Here is a 21,503-nt window from a genome sequence, read left to right on the forward strand (position 1 = left end):
TGTGCATGTGCTCACATAGGTGAACCTACACTGCAGGGCACACGCACAAATGCTTACATTTTCCTCATTAATATTTCAAGGGTGTGTTGAGTTGGCAGGACTAGAGTGCTAGCGTCAGTGTTTAGGCCTGCTAACACCGAAGCGGGTTTCATCACTGGGCTGCTGTCATGACTCTAAGGAGAGTGAGACCTCTAATTATCCGTCTTTCCCCCAGAGGAGATAGATAGCAAGCTAAAAACACCACCCACCATGCTAGGATGGCCGATCAGAGTCAGGGTAATCTCAGCCACCTTGGAGCCACAGAGGCTGGGCTCAGCTCAGAACCGGCACTGGGAAAAGGACTGTGGTTGTGGTTGTTTCAAGGCTCCTTCAATACAGCATGAAGTTCATTTTGTAAACTATGATCCTAAATAGACGATAAAGCATGGTACGCTTTGGGGCATGGCTACCTTGTGATTGACCAGTCGCTACCACACAGTCAGATCCAATCAGGATATCCTTACCTGCTCCACCCTCTCGCCCAACATTGATCACTATTGGCTCCAAAATGGTGAGTTTACAATCAGTTATTACAAAGCGCTAAGCTTGACCTGTAAGAGCTTTTGGTTTGGTCCGAGTTTGGTCTCCTGCATTAATAATAATGAGATACTACTGCTGCCATCCTTCTGAGAGGTCAGAGGTCAGAGTGGACTGAAGCGCCACGCCCAGAGCTAGCTAGATTCATTGCCTTGGTAGTCTGATTCTGAGACAGTTGACCACTAATCCACCCCGTCATGTCTTTCTGCTGCTAGCACTAGGTAATCTAGATGTTTTAGTTCCATGACATGAGCTCCGCTCTCTGCACCGGAGATCACAGAGGGACTCCAGTCTGTGTGTGTGTGTGTGTGTGTGTGTGTGCATGCAGGCGTGTGTGCGTGCAGGGGTTGAGTGATGGCCTGGTATTTATTTCACACAGCAATTTTCCCCCCCGTACGAGATGAGGTGTCGTACATCTGCTCGATAGCTTTTCCTGCCTCGCACTGACGTGGAGCGCGCGCAAGGTCATCCAGGCGGCTTGGGGAAACGGGGAGGGCTGAGGTGAGGAACCGAAGGGAGGGAAAGGTCTTGGAGGGGGAGGAAAGGAAGGTAGGGTTTTTAAGGAGACAGAGTTGGGGTGAGGAAAATCAACGACTTTCTTGTGGGTGAGCAGCGCGGCCTCCCAGCTTTTCATTGCACCTGGATCAGCAATTCCCCCGCCAGGTGGGGTTTTTTTTGTCATATTGACATATATTTATTCACACAGTTTCGAGTGTGTGTGATGTGGCAGGTGGTTTTGGGTGTCGCTGGCTTCATAAGGGGAACGGTGTAAGTGTGTTTTGAGGATATGACAGGCGAAATCTGGTTTCCTGAACAAAACCGCTGAGATCTTGCCATTATGAGGGAACCATAAGGCACGGATGGTGGGGCTGATGGATAGGAAATAAGATGAGGGAGAATGCGAACAACCCCTAAATCCTTTTTCGTCTTTAGGTTGCAGTATCTCACTTTAGTGTTCTCACAGCTGTATCGTGAACTATACTGGAGTTTAGAAGCAGGCTCCTGGCTGTTTTTCTTCCATCTGTCTGTTATCTGACGGACTCTCAACATCTTTTCTTCTCCCCCTTCTACAGGATGACATTTAGCCCTTTCTTCCTTCTTCCCCTATTACTGGACTTGCAAAGTGTTGATTTAAACTGAAAGATGACCTGGTTTAGTTCGTCTGCGTCTTCTCTACCCCATAAAAATCAACATGCTTCCAGTCGTGAGATCTGAAAGCGTTTGTTGTTGTGTTTCTCTCTTTTCCTTTCTCTCTCTCCCTCTCTCTCCCTCTCTGTCTTACTCTCTTACTCTGTGTTGTCTTTTTTATTTATCTGCTGTAAAGGCCAGTCAAGCGCTTTGTTGTCAGAAACCTTTATTTACCAAAGGGAGGAATAAGTGACTGACACAGACAGCCTCTTTCATCCCCGCCTCGCCGCAAGCAGTGTTCCCCTCTACCGCCAGAGGAAAACCCCCCCCTCCCTCCCTCCCTCACCCCTCACTTCTGCCAAGCCGCCAACCCCCCCCTGCCCACCCTACCCCACCGCACCCCTCCATCCTGCAGGCTCACAACACACTAGCCCACTCCCCTGGGTAGCAACCTAGCTATAGAGTCTGCACTGTGTAGCACACACACAAAATTCACCTCACAAAAGGCATCACACCAGTCCTCTCACACAGACGATCAAATGAGTTGGTCCGACGGTCCCAAACAAAGACTAGTTTAACATCAAAGAGTTGTCCCCTTTTCTCTTTTTATCCATCTGTGTAACAAACTGCGAGTTGTGACACGTAAAGCCTGTTGTGTTATTGCCTCGGCTGGAACAGTAGTTTGTTGTGTGAAGGAGGAATCTCTCGGGCATCGGCGCTTCAGAAATTATTTAGGCGCTCTGAAGTGATTTCAAAAAACGTAACTTGCTTCCGTTAATATGGGTATAAAAGAGCTAATTCTGTCAAATGTTTAATTTAGTCAATTTAGTAATCTATTGAAAAACATCAACGCTAAACTTGCATTTTTGATATTTTATACAAAGAGCTTTTTCCGCAGACATCGGAGGGGCGTGAAGTCATCTGTATATATTTTCCCTTTTTAGCCTACCTGTTAATCAAGATGAAGTAAGGGTTAAATATGTTGGATCTTGAAGGCACTTATTATTATCCTGAGTCCCTAACAAAATGCAGAGAAACTCAATGAAGTGTAGTGATCGCTTTGATTTCTTATTTAAGATGTTTTCTTTTCTCCTGTTCATGTGTTTTAGACTTGCACTCGATTATTGTGAAAAATCCAGTTTCTCTTTTACATGTTTTTGTCACAAAGCAATTCACAGTGATATAATGGCATGAGAAATACACACTTGTTTATAAGTAACATTTGATATACTGACTCATTAAAAAGGGGATACAGAACAAAGGACAACAATAAAAATTATTGTAACAGATAATGAGAGAAGTAGTTGTGAATCAGTCAAATCATCAAATTTTCTTTTTTGCAGATATTGCAGTCATAATTCATATCCAGAGCTTAAGCATATTTGAAAACGTATGGTTCAGTTTTTGCCAACTGACTGCATAATGAAGTATATTCTTTAAGTTTATTTAGATTTTATAATTTAACATAAGTTCACTAAAAACAAAGAATAATATTTTTTTGACATTTACAGCTCTAATCATGGACAGCGGTAAATTATTTTCCCTTTTTCAAAGCTGTGTGAATGAATGCAAATCTTTGTGATCACAGAGACCCGACTAGTCACTTTATAGCTGTAAACCAAAGACAAAACCCCTCTGTTTAATGACTGAAAGCCAGTAAATATGACACACCTACCGTCAATACTTTGGTAGAGACCCACTTGAACTGTTTTGCAAGTAAAACCACTATAATGCCAGAGACTAATACCATGCAATCAACCCTCATTGTGTTCACTTTATGACAGTGAAAAGCCTCGTCCGTCTGGCCAGACCAAGAGAAAGACGGAGACAGAAACGCTTTTAGCTCTGGCATAGGAAAACGAACACCAAATGTATCTCTCTCTCTCTTTCCTTCCTGCCTTCTCTCTGTCTCTCTTTCCTATTTAAGCTTCTTGAAGTTCTTCCAAATTGGGTTTTAAATGCCAATTAGGAGGTTGAATGTAGTAAAATAAAAGCAAATGCAGGCAGGATGGCCTCACCTTCTGGCTGGTTAGGCTTCAGAGAGAGCCGAGCCGGACCTTTGGCTCCCAGCGAGGCTTTGAGAGAAATATCCTGCCTAATGAACACATTAATTAGAACCATAACTATTTATAAGATGATAATTAGAAACGAAGGGAGGTAAACTGGGCTTTTCCTGCAATTAATGGAGGATTAATTACGGGAGCTAATGAAGTGGATTTTTGAAACGCGTGGAGGTGAAGTACAGAGATGTGCTGCTCGCTTTGTGATCACTGGCATAATTATTTTCTCCAGCGCCAAAGCGTTTGAGGCCCTGGTCCTCGCCGGCTCAGGCCGGCTAATAAGCATCATTGCATCGTTATATATGCACTTAAAAAGACTTGCCACTGAAATGACTGTCTAATTATTTCTAATTGGCAGGCCCTGTGTGTTGTCATTGAGCTGTTTGGAGCCGCAGCGCAGCCCTAGGTCTAATAACGCTCTGGGCGGAGAAGGAGGGGGAGAGAGAGACAGAGAGACAGTGATACATAAAGAGGGAGAGAGAGTTAAGAGGATGGGGCCTCTACCAGTTGCCTGCTGCTCATAGCTGGACCTGCTCGTTGCCCCCCTGTACCACTCACCCAGCAGGACAGCGGGTCCTAGAATGAGGCCCGGTGCACTCTGAGGTCACCTTGCCAAGTAGCCGATTAGCAAAGTTTCATTTTATCTGTGCTTCCCCCCCCTCCCTTTTAATTAACAGCTTCTGCTCTTAATTTATGCACAGATAAACGCCACCGTCTGTCCACAGTTTTTCTTCTCACTCTTAAACATACAACACACACACACACACACAGGGAGAGGGAGGTATGTTTATGTGCTGTGTGTGATTCAGTGGCCAGGTTTTGAGCCAGTCCATTGAGACCCGTGCTAAGAGAGCATGCATGGACAAACCTCAGTCGGGCGTGTTTACCTTGTACTCTAGTTATGCTCTGGCTCAAACCATATGGACACTGTCATTCTCAGAGACTCAGAGGAAGGGTGTGTGCAATTCTGTGTAGTTTGTCTTTACAATAAGCTGGCACAGTCGATATTTAGGACAACAATTAGTTTTGACTTCTTAGCACACATTTATCAATAGGTTTTTAAGAGTAAGTAAATGTGTGCATGTTAATAGTTGATCAACATTTTCATTATTTGAGGCGTTGATCTCCATTTAGGCTGTGTCATATTCACATGTAAGGCCTCGCATGTTTGAGAGTGTATGAGTTGCGATAGTGTTTGAGTGATGGCCTGGGATTATGTGTGCGAGCACCTCGCTTAACTCGTCCTAAGCAGAGCCATGTGCTCCGTCCTGCCAAAAAACACTCCGTCTCCCTCTCCCTCCTGGACAACTTGAGAGCAAATTGCCAGCTAATGGAACCACTGCCTGCACTTGTCAGTTCACTTTGGACAAGCGAAGGAACCACACAAACGCACACACACACACACACACACACACACACAAGCATGTGGTTTCACTCACACGTTTAGTAATTTATTTGTGGAAAAGGAGGAGAAAAATGAGAGAGAATGGCAGAGAAATGAAACAAGGATCATGTGCGCCTTGACTGAAACCTTGACAATCTTTTTGAAAGTAATGAAACACTTTCTCAGCATGCGCACAAGTTTTTCTATTTGAAATTTGTCTTCCTTTTTTTTGTTCTGTCTATCCATTCGGGGTTTTGGCAGAGTCGAGGACATGAGGAGGAAGTGGAGATAGATGGATCGCCCAAAGGATACGTGGCCAACTGTCGTATGATTGGCTGAACAAAGACGAGAACACTTCTGTGACTGGTTGAACAGAGAACTCAACGTTGCGAATTTTGGCTCGAAATCAAAGCGGGAAAAATGTAATTATTTTAAATGCAGTCAACAGTTTTGTTGGAGTGGAAGTTTGCCAGATTTGTCTCTGTAAACTCTGCAGGATACTGACACTGAGAAAAAAAAAGTAGGATGACAAAGTGTGCACCAGGTCTCTCATGTGCTGCTGCAGATGTGTAATGAATGGCATTAATGCCATCACTGAAACATGTGGCATCATTTGGATCCTGCTTTCAACAGTGCATATCAGATCAGATCAATCTTTGTACTCCTTCTGTTGAATATTAATAGCTGTCGCTATAAAGGGGTTTAGATTTGATGAAACAGAAAAATATAAAGATATAACATAAATTAGAATTGGATGTTAGAAAAATCACAATAATATTGACGTCAGCAATGACTTTAAAGGAGTAAATTGAATGCCCTTTTTTCTTTTTGACATCTACGTTATCTTTTTCACCATCTTCTAACATTAGATAGACCAAACAACCAATGGATTAATTGAGAAAAGAATTAACATATTAATCGACAATGAAAAATATTGTTAGTTCTATCTATGTCTATGCAGATTTTTTTTTTGGTAATTATTCAATAACCGTGCCCAGAAAAGGTCAATGTGCTCAAAGGTCAGAGTCGCAGTCGTAAACCGTGACTGGTAAGAGAAGGTAAAATCTGCCTTCTTTTCGGGCTACTTCTAAATCTGTGCACGGGACATGTAGACTACGAGAAGCGACAGATGTTGTGGAGGGGAGAGGCTTTTTTCCTCCCAGAGGAATGGAGTGTTTTCTCTTTCTATTCATTTCTTGATCTCTCTCTCTGTTCGTCTCTCTCGTTCTTTCTCCTTGTTCAATCTTGACAGCAGTTCATAAAAAAAAAAAAGAAAAGATTTTTAGAAACTTCTTTATGAGACGAGCCTCTGTTCTGTCAGAAGACAACTTTATGTTATTCCACTGAAGAGAGGAAACTAATAGTGCTATGTTTTTTACAGGGCACTATTCCAGTTGTGTCTTGGGTGTTTAATTAAGTGTAGTTTCCCTTTAGTAGTGGAATGTGTGTCTGCTTTTTGTCGGCCCGTTCCTCGGTGCCTTTTACAGTCCACCCACATGGTTTGTCTCAGCGTTTATGATTTTTCTTATACCGGAGTTGTGAGGTTCCTAAATCACTTAAGCACACGGGGCCGAGCGGGTCCACATTTAAACAATAAAAGGCTGTTATGCTAAGGGCCCTCAGATCTCCCACCACTTCATAAATACATGCGTATAAAAGGCAGAAAAATACATCTTCCCTGACCAGAGAGAGAGGGAGAGCGAGCGTCTGAGAGCACACCTGCTAATTGGAGCCAGCTTGATGTGAAGCACGGCTGTCTGCTCTGTCTTCTCCATAAGTCCCAATCATTTTTTCTTTGCTTCTCCCCTCTTTTTTGTTCCCCTGGTTGTCCTTGACTTCCCAACTTTTATAACCTTTTTTTCTTTTATCTTATCACAACTTCTCCCTCCACAGCCCCCCCGCTGTCCTTCACGTATTGTCTCCTCACGTCTAGCCTGCACTCCCTCTCCTCCTCCTCTTCTGTCCTTCAGCTCTTTCCTCCCACCCCGTCTCCCACCCTCTTACAGATGGAGGCAATGACAACCAAAACAACTCTCTCCTAACTCGGCGTAACTAATTGTTCCGGGCCGTGATGGATGGAAGGAGGAGGGGATAAAAAGTGGGGTTTTCGATGGCATGAGTGGCTGTGAGCGAGTTGGCAAGTTAGCACCTAGTCCGGGTGTGACCTCCACTTGACCTCATGTCTGGGCTGAGTGGCTCAGCCAGGGCCCCCCTCAGCTCCAGCTGCTAATGGGTGTCATGTCGAACTGCGGCTGCACACAGGTCAGAGGTCGCGGGTGCACACCAGACGGCCAAGTTTAGGATTGCGATGAGGAGGCTGAGTGACACTGGGCATATGTGCCAATGAAGACGCCGGGTAATCAACACATGTGCGTGCATCGACACACACGGCCATGCGTGTATGCACACATGCACACGGAAAGCGCATATTGCTGCAGAAAAGTCATCCTTTTCCTCATCGTTGGTTGGCTGTTGTAGGTTCATATAGATCTGAGGGGTCTTTGAAGGCCTTTGAACTCTGCTAAATGACTTGACCTTGTGGCTTGTGGCTGTAACCGTGTGTGTGTGTTTGGGTGCATATGGGGGGGAGGAAGCGAGTGGGTGGCCTGCATGGGGTCTCATTTCTGCTTCACAGCATAACAGGGCATTGCAGACATTTGTGTTGACGACTGCTAAATTAAAAGCAAACTGAAGATTATGACAAATCTAAACATTGCTTTTATGAAGCAGAGGGGGACGAAGAAAAAACATTTCTGAGAATCTTTCATGCTCCGTCTTTGCTGTGTTAATTGTGCTCACAATCAGCTACTTTGCAGTGATTCCTTGTGTGTTATTTAGTGTGTGTGTGTGTGTGTGTATGTATATTTATGTTTCTGCGTGGGTGTGCATGGTGGATGACTGGGTTCTGCGTGTGTGTTTGCGCGTGTATGCGTGCATGTACTGTGAACCGGGGGAACAGATAATGTGGCTGCTTGGAAGGAGGAAGCAGCTTGGGAAATGATTTCAACAGCTCTCATAATTAGAGGAATATCATAAATTAAACTTGTGTCTGCCGTCGCGTTTGAAGAGCACTCAAAAGCAATAAATTCTGGATGGTTAACATATTTGCATTCCATTCAGCAGGCAGCGTCAGGCAGGAACAGCTGTTTTCCACGTCTTTTGGCAGCAGGAAATGCACATTGCTCACTCAAGGTGCTTTTAGACACATTGAAATGGCAGAAAAAAAAGAAAAGTGACTTTTAACTTGAACATGAAGCTGCTGCTGTGTGCTCTGTCACTGGAAATAACTCTGCGGGGAACAGCGCATTAATGAAGTTCTTCAAATATGGATCTTCTCACTTTCAGTAGGCCCGTTTCTTTTTCAATCTGTCTGTTGCTTGGAAAAGTCGACTGGCAAGCTTTTTGTAGTCTTTGTGTATTTGTGTGTGAGTGAGTGTGTGCGACTGTGTATGGACAGAGAGTACTCAAATCGAAGGATTTACTTTAGATAGGTCTGCACCACCATCAGCAGGGTGGGGTGGTTGAGGCTGACTTGTAAAATGAATTATAGATACAGGGAATAAATACCAAATATTTCAATCTAATTTTAGGGTTTTAAAATGCCACTGCAGTAGTTAGAAAACTGATTTATGTTGAATAAAAAAGCTGCTATGGCTGGATGAATTTGTTTAGGTAAGTTTAGGCCAAATAGCACCTTTCAATATTTTTTTATGTCTACACTATGTAACAATGCAGAATTATTATTGTGTAGAGGTCTTTTGTGATTTTAGTTGTGATATCACTTTCACTGAATAGTAGCTGGATCAGTTTTCAACTTCTGGCCTAACCTCGGTTTCACTGGCTAATTTATCTCTCTGTTCTTTCTGAAAAACATGATATCATAATTTTCTGTCTGTATTTTAAGCTTAATGTGTGTCTACTGCTGGTATCTGCTTTTGGAAGCAAACCTCTTCATCAATTTACAAAGACTGAATGATGACAGAGAGAGTGTACCTGTGGTGTAGACTAACAAATGAGGTACGGTTAACAAAAACATTTTGTTAAATCTTAAAAAAGTGCTAAGATATCACTGATTGTACAGCAGGACATAGCTTAAAAACTGTATGCATGGATAACTACAGTAAGTTTTTAGAAAGAATAATGAAACAAGACAAATGCGTGCAGTGGAGGGTAGTGGCACAGTGGTTGGCATGCAGGCTGGATGCGGAAGTGGAGCCAGACTTTAGCTTTTGTCAAAATGATGTTAAGATGAAGTGTAAACCCGTAGTGACACCACCCATGTGTTTTCGGACACTTGTGAAACCTCGTCTTTGCGCAGGCAGGTTGAGATAGGGGCGACTGAGAACCCGAACCCATGCTGTGGTAGCAACCTGTCAGTCACAAGGTAGCCATGCCCTAAAGCATACCCTGCTTTAACATCATTAACATCATTCTGTAATAAAGACAACTTAAAAATAGCAATGGAAACAGTGAACTCACCAGGAAACTGTTTACTGAGGTAACAAATTCCAATTGCAATTTCAAATCCTACCCAAATTATTATAATCAATCATTTTTCCTTCCTTATCATTAATACAATATCTAGCCAGGGAACTGAGATGGTCATTTTTCTAACATAAAGTCCAGGTCCCATGGTAACTCTTCTGTAGCTTTTAGTGTGGTCAGACAAGGGTCACTGTCGCCAGCGTCCACTGAAATGCGATAGGGTTAAAGTTACTCGGCCATTAATCACTGCTGCACCACACTGCGGCCTAATGGACAAGGGAATGTGCTTGGGGCATCACTGAGAACACCACCCAGCAGTTACGTCTGTGTGTTTTCTGCCACAGAACAAATACAACATTGTCCTGAACCTTGATTTTTGTCTTCCCTACGGAGGATAGTGGTCATGGAAAACAAAGAAACAACATGAATGTCCGTCAGTACTGCTTGGATAGGGGGGAAGTAAGGTTAAAGGAACAGCGAGGATGTGTATGTGTTTGTTTGTGGGTGTGTGTTCATGTGTACACCGTGTAGTATGAATAATGATTTAACTAGGGTCAGATTCCATTGGAGACGCTCACCTGTATCTGACACTAGTGGTATCACGTAGCTGCCATTAATGTCCAATTTTCAATGAAAACAGAAATAGAATACAGACTGATAAGGGTAACACACCATCCAGCTTCACACCCAACCACATAATTACCCCAATGGGCTGCGGTGAGGGATCATATCCTGGCGCACACTGGGGGGTCAGCGGCGATAAGCTTCAGCCGAGCTCCCAACATGCAGCATAATTACTCTATTGATAATTCACCAGGAAAATGGTCCCAGCCAATTGCAGAGCTCCGATTTAATGGATTGGACGGCGAAACGAGGGAGGAATGGAGGAAAAGGAGGCTGTGAGGGGGCAGCGTGTGTGTGTGTGTGTTTGTGGGGGGGTTTGCGTGGGGGCGACCAGCAAGGGCCTTTTATTAGAAATGAAAATATGTTTAGGCCATAGGGGGACCCATTTTCCCTGGAGATAATAAGGCCAATAAAATGTAAAGCAGGGAAGGGCTTGGCATGGGGTCCAACTGTGGCTGTTTATCTGTGTGTGTCCTGCATTAGCCCATTTATCCCCAGCCTCAAATTAGCTAATCATTCTCCAAGGGGAAGGACTTGGTCAGGAAATTGACATTTAGCAGCATAGGCTCACTCTATTAACTACAGTAAATTTAATTTGCTGCACACCCCAGAAGTGGGCTGTTTTCTTTGCCATCAGAGGGAGAAAGGGAGACAGAAACAGAGGGAGATTGTGTTTATTGCATCTGCTGCTTCTGGCCACAATTTGCTTGGCTGAAAATATAAGACTTAGGCTTGGAACACTGCAACTCTGTTGTATTCCCTCTCATGTACGGTTGATTACAAACATACGCAGGCATTGTCAACACATAGATTCACTCATTCCAAGGTCTGTTTGGGCCATTGATGGATTATCTCGCCTGGAGACTCCAAACCCCAAAAATGCCAATGTTTTTCTTTTCCTTTTTTCCATTAGCTGTGATTTTCTGACTAGGCTCATCGTAGCTCTAGCAAACACGGAATCAAACATGCTAAATTAAATGTCCTGTGACTGATGACTGCTTCCACCTCTGCCTCTGAATCAGATGTGTCATAATAATTGTTTTTGATAATCTCTGCAGGGTGTCCGCTTTAGTATCTGTTCCACAGAATGCAATGAGACTGGCTTTACTGTGGGAAAAGGTTAAACATGCAGGAAAAAAGAGGGCTGCTGCTCAGATAGCTGTAATATTACTGTAACTACAGCTGGAACAATTAGCTGATTAATCAGTTTGCAGTTTGACATAAATACTCAGCTATTTGAATTTCAGTCAATCACTGAAGTTGTTTTTTGTGCATCACAAATTGCTGCAACTATTAGTTCATTAATTAATCAGTTGATCAACAATAAAATAATCAGTAAATATTTTGATGATTGATTATTAGTTTTTGTCAGTTTTCAAGCAAAAACTTCCCAAAATTGCTTTTTTCCTTGTAACATTTGATTATATACTAATATATATTTTTTTCATTTTGCAACAAAACAAGCAATGAGTATGACTTTTGGAAGTTAAGACTGACATTTTATGGATAAAACAATTTATCTCTATTTGGAGTCATATTTTCTGACTTTTTTAAACGTCTGAATATGCTGGTTTTTGTCCTCTGTGAGAGTTAATTGAATATCTTTGGGGTTTTAACAAAACCAAAAAAAAGCTATTTTCCACATTTTAGTTGATGATTAATTGTGAATATTCTGATGAATCAATAATTAAAATCATCATAGCCCTGACTGTAACACTCAACGGAAAAAATGAATGAAGTGAACATGAAACTGTCTGATTTGATACTCATTCATAAACAGTGTATTATTAAACTTGTCATTGTCTGACCTTAACTCAAAAGACAGACTCACTTCTGTTGAACTTCACATTGTTCTTTTGTTTTTTTTGAGAGAGAGATTCTCTTTTAAAGACTTGCAGAACTATTGCAGTTATTCTCCAGTGATGGGGATCACCCCAGCCTAATTGATTGCAACAGTTGTCAGAGTGTTGTCTGTTAAGATGGTGACAGGCGTCTGAAGAAAATGATTAGTTTTCTGTCGGGAGAGAGACAGCTCTGGATGTCCCAAACTGCAAACTAATAAAGGGGGGAAAGCAATAAAGCTGGTGGACAGCAGGTTTGACTGTTTTTATAGACAAATCAATAAAATGATAGATGATGGAAAATAACGGCATCTCAGCTGCCGATTTCTACTGGGGTTTCAAATCACGGTCCTTCCCACACACACGCAGACATGCAGGCTGACACACACACACTTGAGCTGAACATGTCGAGGGACTTTATCTGCATTAATAGAGGCATGTACAGTGACACATGAATAAGTGGTTATGTTTTGATAATTTGTGTCTCTATGTTTATGGCACGATATTGAGGCATCAGTTACACTTTCAGTTTTCTTTTTGCTGGTGTTCAAATGGTGTGTGTGTGTGTGTGTGTGCGTGTGTGTGCGTGCGTGTGTGTGTTTGTGTGTGTGTGGGGGTTGATGTTTGTGTGTCATAACTAACAGAGTAAATCTTCTGCTGTAAATCTTTTTGAGACCACAGGGCCAGTGTCAGGATCAATACCGAGGACAGGACTTCCTCTGAGCCCGCCTCTAATTGGCTCTATTTCTACAGTGTCTGTGTATGCGTGGTTGTGTGCGTGTCTGTGTGTGTGTGTGTGTGTGTGTGTGTGTGTGTGTGTGTGTGTGTGTGTGTGTGTGTGTGTGTGTGTGTGTGTGTGTGTGTGTGTGTGTGTGTGATTGTATATAACTGTATTATTAGGTCCATCCGATGAAAGATGAATTTGTTCACTGAAAGATTAATTTTTTTTCCTCGCTGGTTTCATTTTAAGTTTTGTTTACAGATGGAAGCTTTACATTGTGTAAAGTCACCATCACCACAGAGTTGGTCTTGCATCAGGCTGTATGTCATTTGTACTGGATTCTATACATGTAAGATAAAGTCTTTTGCAGGGCTGCAACTATTATTTGCATTGTTTATTAACCTGTTTCTTCTTGATGAATCAGTTAGTTGTTTGGTCTGTAAAATTGTACAAAATGTTAGTCAGTGTTTCCCAGAGCCCAGGATCCTTCAAAGTCTTGTTTTGTCCACAATCCAATGATAATCAGTTTACTGTCGGAGAGGAGTAAAGAAACCTGAAAATATTCACATTTAAGAAGCTGAAACTGGTGAATTTCACATTTTTTCCTTATAGAAAAGCACTTAAACAGATTAATCAATTATCAAAATGATTGAAATTATTATTATTATTATCAGTTAATAGAAATAGTAGAATAGTAGAAATGTCTTTCAGAGGGAGTACATTGAGTACATTTCAGAGCTGCTACTTTCTTTCTTTAACTTGAGTAGAAATTCTGAATCAGAACTTCTACTTTTGCCATTCTTTATCATTTAAGTGTATGTCTGTCTAGTTGAGTAAAGGCTGTTTTTACTTTTGCCGCCTCTGATTTGATTAATAAGAACCAATCGATGAATCAGTGCAGCTTTAGAATTTTGAACAAAAATCAAAATATGTTGAAGGCAAAAAACAATAAATTGCAGCAGATTTATGTAGCCGTAGAGGTGTAGAAAGAAAAGAATAAATGTTTACACTTACATTAGCTGATTCTCGTGTTTTATGACTTTTTTACAATACAATCTTACAGTCTTACAGGGAAAAATCCCTTGTAGATCAGCCAAAGATTCTTCTCAAGAAGAAAAAAACTAAATCTCCTGCACTGCAGTGCATCTCCAAGATGTATTCTCCGCAGTGGGAACTAACTGCAGTGCTCCTTCTATTCCTATTTCTGTTTTCTATCAGTGTTGCCACACACACGCACAACTGACAGCTAAGTGAAACATTCTGAGCCAACGTTTGCTGCAAGTGATCAAAAGGTATTCTGGGAAATACAGGCAACGATTAACTGGAATAGAAGTAGACAAGGCACAAAGTCGATTAAACTTAATTATAAAACTTGAAAACAGGTTGGATACGTAACACTGCAATAACATTTTGAGTCTCATTTGTGGAAAGGTTACCAGCGTCCCACTTCTTATTCATTGAGGAAAAAAAAAAAAACGTTTTTTGTGCACTCAAACTATGTCTCAAAATGTTATTTCATGTCTTCTAGGTCTCATTCTCGCCACCGGCGGTCTCGCAGCAGGAGTGACAGCCGCAGCCGGCGAGGAAGCCGTAACCGCAAAAAGAGCCGCAGCCACAGTCGCCGGAGGAGCCGCAGCAGAGACCGGGACCGGAGCCGACGCAAAGGCCGCGACCGTGAGAGGGAGAAAGAGAAGGACAGGGACAGAGGGAGGGACAGAGACAAGGACAGAGAGAAGGAAAAGAATAAAGACAAGGCAGACAAAAAGGGGTAAGTGACGAATGACTTCCTACATACGAGCACACATGTACAGGTAGACACAAAACACACCAAACAACTGTTGGGATGGCCCAGCTCAATCTAAACTGCAGTACAGACTCAAATATGGAGCTGAGTCTTGGCTCCTCCACCTGTCCATCCATCACTTGATCCTTCCATCGATCAGTCCATCATTTCCTTTCTTCCTCCATTTCCCCCTGCAATCAAGCACAAGGCTGCACTGGCCTTGTAATGTGATATAACTCCCTCTTGCAAGAGAAGATGTCATGGAGATGCTGCACAGGTCCAGTTTTTTTGAGAATGTTTTGGTCACCAGATGATGTCTGATGACTTTAAGTCTACTTTTCACCCTCTGGGCCCACCTGCAATAAGCCAAGAAACATAACAACATCATATGCATCTCTGATGTACTTATACCAAGAAAAACAACAATAATGAGAGCTACTTATTAAGAAGAGAAATGTTGGCAAACTTATGTCTTCCAACACTAGAAACAGGTTTCAAGTAGTGGACCTTTAAACAGTCATACACTCCACTACAGGTATAACTACCTTAGAGGCCTCTCTTTGCCCCGACCAGAATAGCACCCTTAATCCCTCCGCAGCGCGCCGTGCTCTAATATGATCGGAGGCCACTGTAATATGACGGAAACCCAGTTTTTGTCTGTCATATTGAATGGCACAGATGTGTGTATCAGACTATGGATCCCATGAGTGGTGCTGACCAGCTGCTGTGATACACATCAATTTAAGAGACTTCAGTTCCCCTGGTGAGCTATATATAAACTCATGGTACAGTCTATGTTCTGCTCTTGGCAGTTAACATATAGGTTTGCATGTCGGTGCATGGATTGTAAAGTGTATGTTGTAATTATCAACGCGTGACTTTTTTTTAAGATATACACATCCAGTGTTTAATCCAGATGTTGATTAAGCTGCTACAAGAAGAAACACTTTACGAGTTAACTTGTCGGAGAGAAAACATTTTAATTTCTCAGCTTGCCATGATATACGAACAGAAATATGCATTAACAGTCAAAATGTTACGATTTTACGACTGTGTCATCTGACCAACAATGATCTCCAACCCTTAGATGCATTCTTGATGCAACAGTGCAATCACATGATGAAACTTATCACTGTAGCAGTGGCCGTAAAACCAGACTGCAGTATATATGCATCTGATAAGATTTTTTTCAACTTTACTTGTGTGCCATTGTCAAACTGTCAAAGCGCTCAAACAAAGTTTTTTTTCTGGAAATTGTGTTTGTGTGCTGTATCTCATTAAGTCAAGTAAATGCTAATTTGGGAGAAAATGTATCTGTGGCAGTGAATCTGAACTAATTTCATGTGTTTAGCGAGTACTATACAGAGATACGAGTGAGGAAAACATGCACATGATTAGAAACCAGGGTTAAACATTTGCATATTATTCAAGCTATGCCGTCTTGTTTGCTTAAAATAACCCATTTTGTTGAATGGTCTTTTAAACGATGTTTAGTGTACTAGTTAGTAGAAAAGATAGAGATATTTGTTGATTTAATAACAAGTCTTGTTAGTATTTTCCCTGTATTTAGCATTAGTTTTTTCAAACGATCGAGGCTTTTTTCAGTCATCTGTGTGTGACTAGAACATGGCGATTTGCTTTAAAAGGGAAAAGTGCTCCGTTTATTTGAAGCTATTACATATTGGCTTTCTTAGATCGGTATCAGGAAAACAAATAAAGCTAACAGTGAAATGTAAGGCCAGCAGACTATATCTATTTTCTTATTAAGGCTTCAATATCCTTGTGCATCGATAGGAATCTCCTCCTTTATCTCTGACCCCGCTTCAGCTTGTCTGTGTGCACATGTATGTGTATACGTAGTAAGTTTGTCGGTTTGTGTGTGTGTGTGTGTAGTTCCACCTGTGGCAACGTTAATATATTTGAGACTGTCTATTCTTCTATGCGGCCTTCAATTTTTACTGAAACCTGTGGTGGTATGATGTTGGAATAATTTTGACTAAACCATGTGCCGCTGACCTTTGTTTTCCTTAAGTCACACCAGTAAAGATGGTTATTTCAATCTGCTTCATGTTGATTTGACAAATGACAATTTTGCCTACAAAATTATAACATGCAGATTTTTTTGTCACTTCAAGTCACAGTTGAATGACAGTTTTATTCTTTTTGCCTCTGTAATTCACAGTTTAGCAGTAACAAAAAGACAGTCAGTGGGTGGAGGGGGTGGATTGTTCAAAAATGCATAGTTGTTTTGGTTGTTGTCAACATTTTAACATGAATTTTACATCCACTAAAACAGTATTAGATAATCACTAAAGACATACTAAAGAAGCCAAAGTTATGTGATTGTTAGATAGAAATACACCAATCGCAATTTGTGGCATTTCATTATAAATTCTTGCATATTTTTTGCGAAATGTTTGAAATAATCTTTCCACTTTATTTTGACTTTAATTGTCTAGTAAAATTCAAATGAAGTTGTTCGACCTGCGCAACGCGATATGATGTTATCAACGTCCAAAATCTGCCTGACATGGATGTTCCTGTTATCCCTCAGATGCTCCCGCAGGAGTCGAAGTGTCTAACAAGTCTTCCTTTAGCAGAAGAAGCAGTGAGATGTTTCAGGAACATGTAAAACAAGACTTTCAGCACTACATCCTGTCTATGACAAGCCACTTCATTTTCCCCTGTCTCTTCCATTCTTCTTCTTGTGCTCTTAATGGTGATGGGGGTAGGATCTTTATGTAAGCCCCTGATCCTCACACACTTGCACACAAACACACACACACTCCAACCTCATTTACATCCAGGTTTCCATGCTGGGTGGTAGGAGAGGAGTTGAAGCGGTGTGATGTCGATGGCAGGGTGGGGTGGAGAAGAGGCTCAGGAGCTTTATAGTGTCTGTCAGGATGAAAGAGGGGCCCCTCAGAGCGGCACCCTGACACTGACTCTGTGTGTGCGCGCGTGTGTGGTGGTGTTGTCGTCATTAAACATTTAACACTCCTCTAGTATGACAGCAGGCAAGTTGGTGCTCCAGCGGCATGTTTTCATGCAAAATTTATTGAAAAAGACGAGCCGTTGTTAAGAGATCTTGTTGCCTTTCACTAGTGGCAAAGGGTAAGTGGGTGATTGTAGTGTGTGTGTGTGTGTGTGTGTGTGTGTGTGTGTGTGTGTGTGTGTGCATGTGTGTGTGTGTGTGTGTACCCAGACTAGTGTACAGGGTCGGTAGGTCAGCTTTGCTTTGTGTAATCCTCTGGCCTTGTATTTACAGAGACAACAGAGGAGCCTCCTTTAAGAAATGAACCAGCCTTAAAGCTGCTTGTTTGTGTTGTTCTATTCATTGATGGTTTTCTCAACAAGAACACGCACTTGTTTACCGTGTATTGTTGTAAATTCAGCATTGAGATAAACATCCCAGTGGCTCCCATCCTTCACTCTTCACATTTAAAATATGTTGTTTTTAATTGATGTGAAACAAGAGCTTATATAACAGTATTATTTAAACAAAGCTTTATGTAGTTAGAATATTTTTCTCATATAAGACATAATTATCCTGGAGTTGTGGTATTGTTGTTTAGGTTTGGTGTCCTTTTTTTCCAGTTAACTGTAAACTTGTATGATTTATCCATTAGTTTGAGGGATTTATTTTTTATTTCTCTGCTGTTGATAACTAGTTTTCGGTCGCTCTAATTTACAGAATGTAGTGTTAATGTGTTATAGGGATAGATTATCGGCCTGGACCATAATCAGATCTGATATTTAGCATTTTTTCAATGATCAGAATTAGTTCTGGTTTTTTTGGTTTTTGTTTTTTTGTTTTGGTCATATTGTTGATCAAGTAAATTAATTTGAAAATATGCTTCTCACTGTCCCACCCACAGCACATTGGTTACATGTCACAAGTGTTCACCTACCAGCATTGAATAATCAAATATGCAGCACTGTATTTGTCTCTAAAATGTGTCTACATGTACCTCAGATTTGTGCTAAAGCACAGTACTTGGGCGAATTATAGCGATGGTTAACCGTCACAGGTTATTGTAAATTGTAACATTAAGATTTTCTTTTTTACTTCAAATGTATATTGGTCTTCACCCTCTTTGATTTGTCAGGGCTGATATGATTCAGATGATTAGTAATCAGTCAATCCCTACTGTGTAAGAAGTAACTGCCACCGGTAATTGGTAATTGTGACAATAAATTAACAAAAGACCAGCATCACACAAATGTATAATTGTATTTGTATGTTTGATTTTGCTAAATTTTTCTGAATATTCTTTCAGTGTTTCAAATTAGCTGAGATTCTCAACAATGTTTCTGTTTACCCAGTGGGACTGACATGAGCAAAACATGACTTTTCCCTCCGCTGTTGTGTAGTACAGTACATTAATGAACACACATGCACACAGCATAGCTTTGATTTTCAACCCACATGTAATTTAATTGATTTTATTTGTAAAAGGACCATGTACAATATCAAACATTGCATATATAACATAGTCATACATCTGCATGCAAGTGGACTTTACTGCTTGTGGCTTGAGTCAAGTCAGGTTGTATTTCATTGATGTTATTTGTCGATGTTTTTTCCAGGAAAAACAAACCATGTTAACAAGAGCACATCTGCCCCCAGGCAGATAATTGACAGAAGTATAATTTCAGTGTAACGCCACTCTTCACCTGATGTTCTGAACCAATTCCCAGCTGTAATTAATGAGCAGAAATGTAGAAACTACAGTTAACAGATGGCTGTTCTCCACAGAATGTGACAGGCTTTAAAGACGATATTTTTAATTACATGTTTTGGCATCATTAAGTGCTGCACAGGTTCAGGCTTTGATCAGGCCAAAGAATTTGGGGTGCGGATGGAGTACAGTCAGGACCTTTTTTCTGCACACATATACAAAGGTATGTTGCATTACTTTACCTTGCCACGTCCGTCACCCTCCTCAGTCTCCATCGTCTAAGAATTTGTCTGCCTTTTAAGGGAAGTCTTCACCTCTCTCCTTTGGGTGGCGTCGACCTGTTGGCTTCCCTCTGTAACCGACCACTAAGGTAGTAGAAGAGCGTGGGCTGGCTGCCTTACTCCACATCCTCAATCAGAGAGGTCTGTCCAATTAGGCTGAACTCCTTGTCTGTGCTGGGTCACAGGAGGAGCATCAGCCCATCTGACTCAATTTCATGTCATTTGAGTGAGAATTGGGCAGAGGCTGGGCAGCGGAGGCACAGAGGGCAGTGTGGAGACTTCTCATGGCAGCGGAGAGCTGTCTTTTCCCTGTGCATGTAAAACTGGAGTTGGTATAATGAGCTTAGGGTTAAAGAAATGAAATGACTGTCTACCTTTCATTAAAGCCTTTTTTGAAGTCTTTGACTATGAAAGAATCATTTAGGAGTTTCTCTCTGCTAGCAAGGGGCAGCAATTCAACAGCAGTGTTACTTTGTGCTGGTAGAATTGCTTATTTTCTGAGGGTGGAGTTTCTTTCTTTAAAATCTTCAAAATAAAGAATGTTTTCCTGACACTTTTTGTCCACGGAGCAGTCCCCACCAACCCACACCGTTCCCATCTCTTTCTCTGAATGTGATTGTTTAGTAATTCCTCTCATTACTGTGTTCTCCCCTGACAAGCTAAACAGAACCCAGCCTCGCCACAGGGGTCTCATCAGGACCCGCAGGCCTCGGTTTGGCTAGCTTTGCTCCATCGCTCAGCCTTAACCTCTGGAAGCCTAGAGGCTGCGAGGCAGAGAGAAAATAAAACAAGACCCCAGATACAAGCGTACACACATATCCGCACTCACTGCTGTTGATTTTCTCTCCCTCCTTGCCTCACTCCGAGGAAATGATTGTCTGCTTCTTTGCCTCTGTTGAACATCTATCAGCTCATTAGTGTTGGTAATACACAGAGAAAGTAAGTGTGTTTGTGTGTGTGTTTGCGCGTATGTAGCCCCTGCCTGCGGCATCCTCTCAGCCTGTTGGGAGTGTGTGTATGGGTGGTGAGGATGGGACCACTGGCTGCTGCTGCTGCTGCGTGTGTGTGTATGTATGAATGTGTGTGTTGTCTGCACTCTTGCAGGACTCTAGGCTGTGTCTGGCTCTGGGAGCGGGTCTGGGGAGGTAAGAGAGACTTCAAACACAGTCCTCGGAAGGTTAGGATACACTCACATTGACTTAAATCAATGAGCTGTAAGTGTGTGTATTATTTGTGTGTGCGTCAAGGGGGGTAGCCTAGTGGCCAGGAGCAAGAAGAGACATGGGTGAAGCTGAGGGAGGAGTAGATGTTCATGTATGTCTTGTAAGTGTGTGCGTGTAGTTTGGATGGGGGGCTGGGTGGTTGGATGAGTGTGTGTGAAATAGGAGTAATGGCTACATGCAAAGGGTGGACAGCGCACACACACATACACACACAGCTCCCAGTAGACACACACATGCGCACACAGAGTGGTGCAGCTGTAGTGTTTCTTGGCCCATGGCTGTATGTAGTCATTAGCTGCTTTTTTCCACACAGATAATGAGCATAGATTGGACAGAAAACAGCCTCAATCTTCACTAGATGGACATTTATTTACACACACACACTCTCTCACACACACACACACACACACACACACACACACACACACACACACACATACATACACACAAGGCTGAACAAATGCCCCGTTCAGATCTGTTACCTGGATCCTTGACCCTGAGTTCAAGGCAGGAAAGTGTGAGCAATATAAAAACTATTATCGTTCTATTATGAAGTTAGTACGGAATTATTATGGGAATGCTGTAATCTTGAACAATGCTAATACATCTTTTGGCCGGAGACCATTTATTGTCAAAGCGCCATGAATCTTTATTCCAGCATACAATCAATTTTTTCTTAGCTGACCCTGATTTTTCTGATTTTCTGAAGTCTTGA

General features: G+C 41.9%; 1 protein-coding gene across 3 annotated transcripts in view; it reads left to right on the plus strand.

Annotated features, from left to right (window-relative positions):
* Positions 1-21,503, plus strand: part of rsrc1 (arginine/serine-rich coiled-coil 1) — a 150,867-nt gene that overhangs the window by 36,483 nt on the left and 92,881 nt on the right. For all 3 annotated transcript variants that reach the window (XM_037083363.1, XM_037083355.1, XM_037083373.1), the window contains one exon: positions 14,348-14,587. In XM_037083363.1, coding sequence (XP_036939258.1) covers positions 14,348-14,587 — 240 coding nt within the window. The remainder of the gene's footprint in view (positions 1-14,347; positions 14,588-21,503) is intronic.

Source organism: Acanthopagrus latus, chromosome 2, assembly GCF_904848185.1.
Source record: "Acanthopagrus latus isolate v.2019 chromosome 2, fAcaLat1.1, whole genome shotgun sequence".
Lineage (NCBI taxonomy): Eukaryota > Metazoa > Chordata > Actinopteri > Spariformes > Sparidae > Acanthopagrus > Acanthopagrus latus.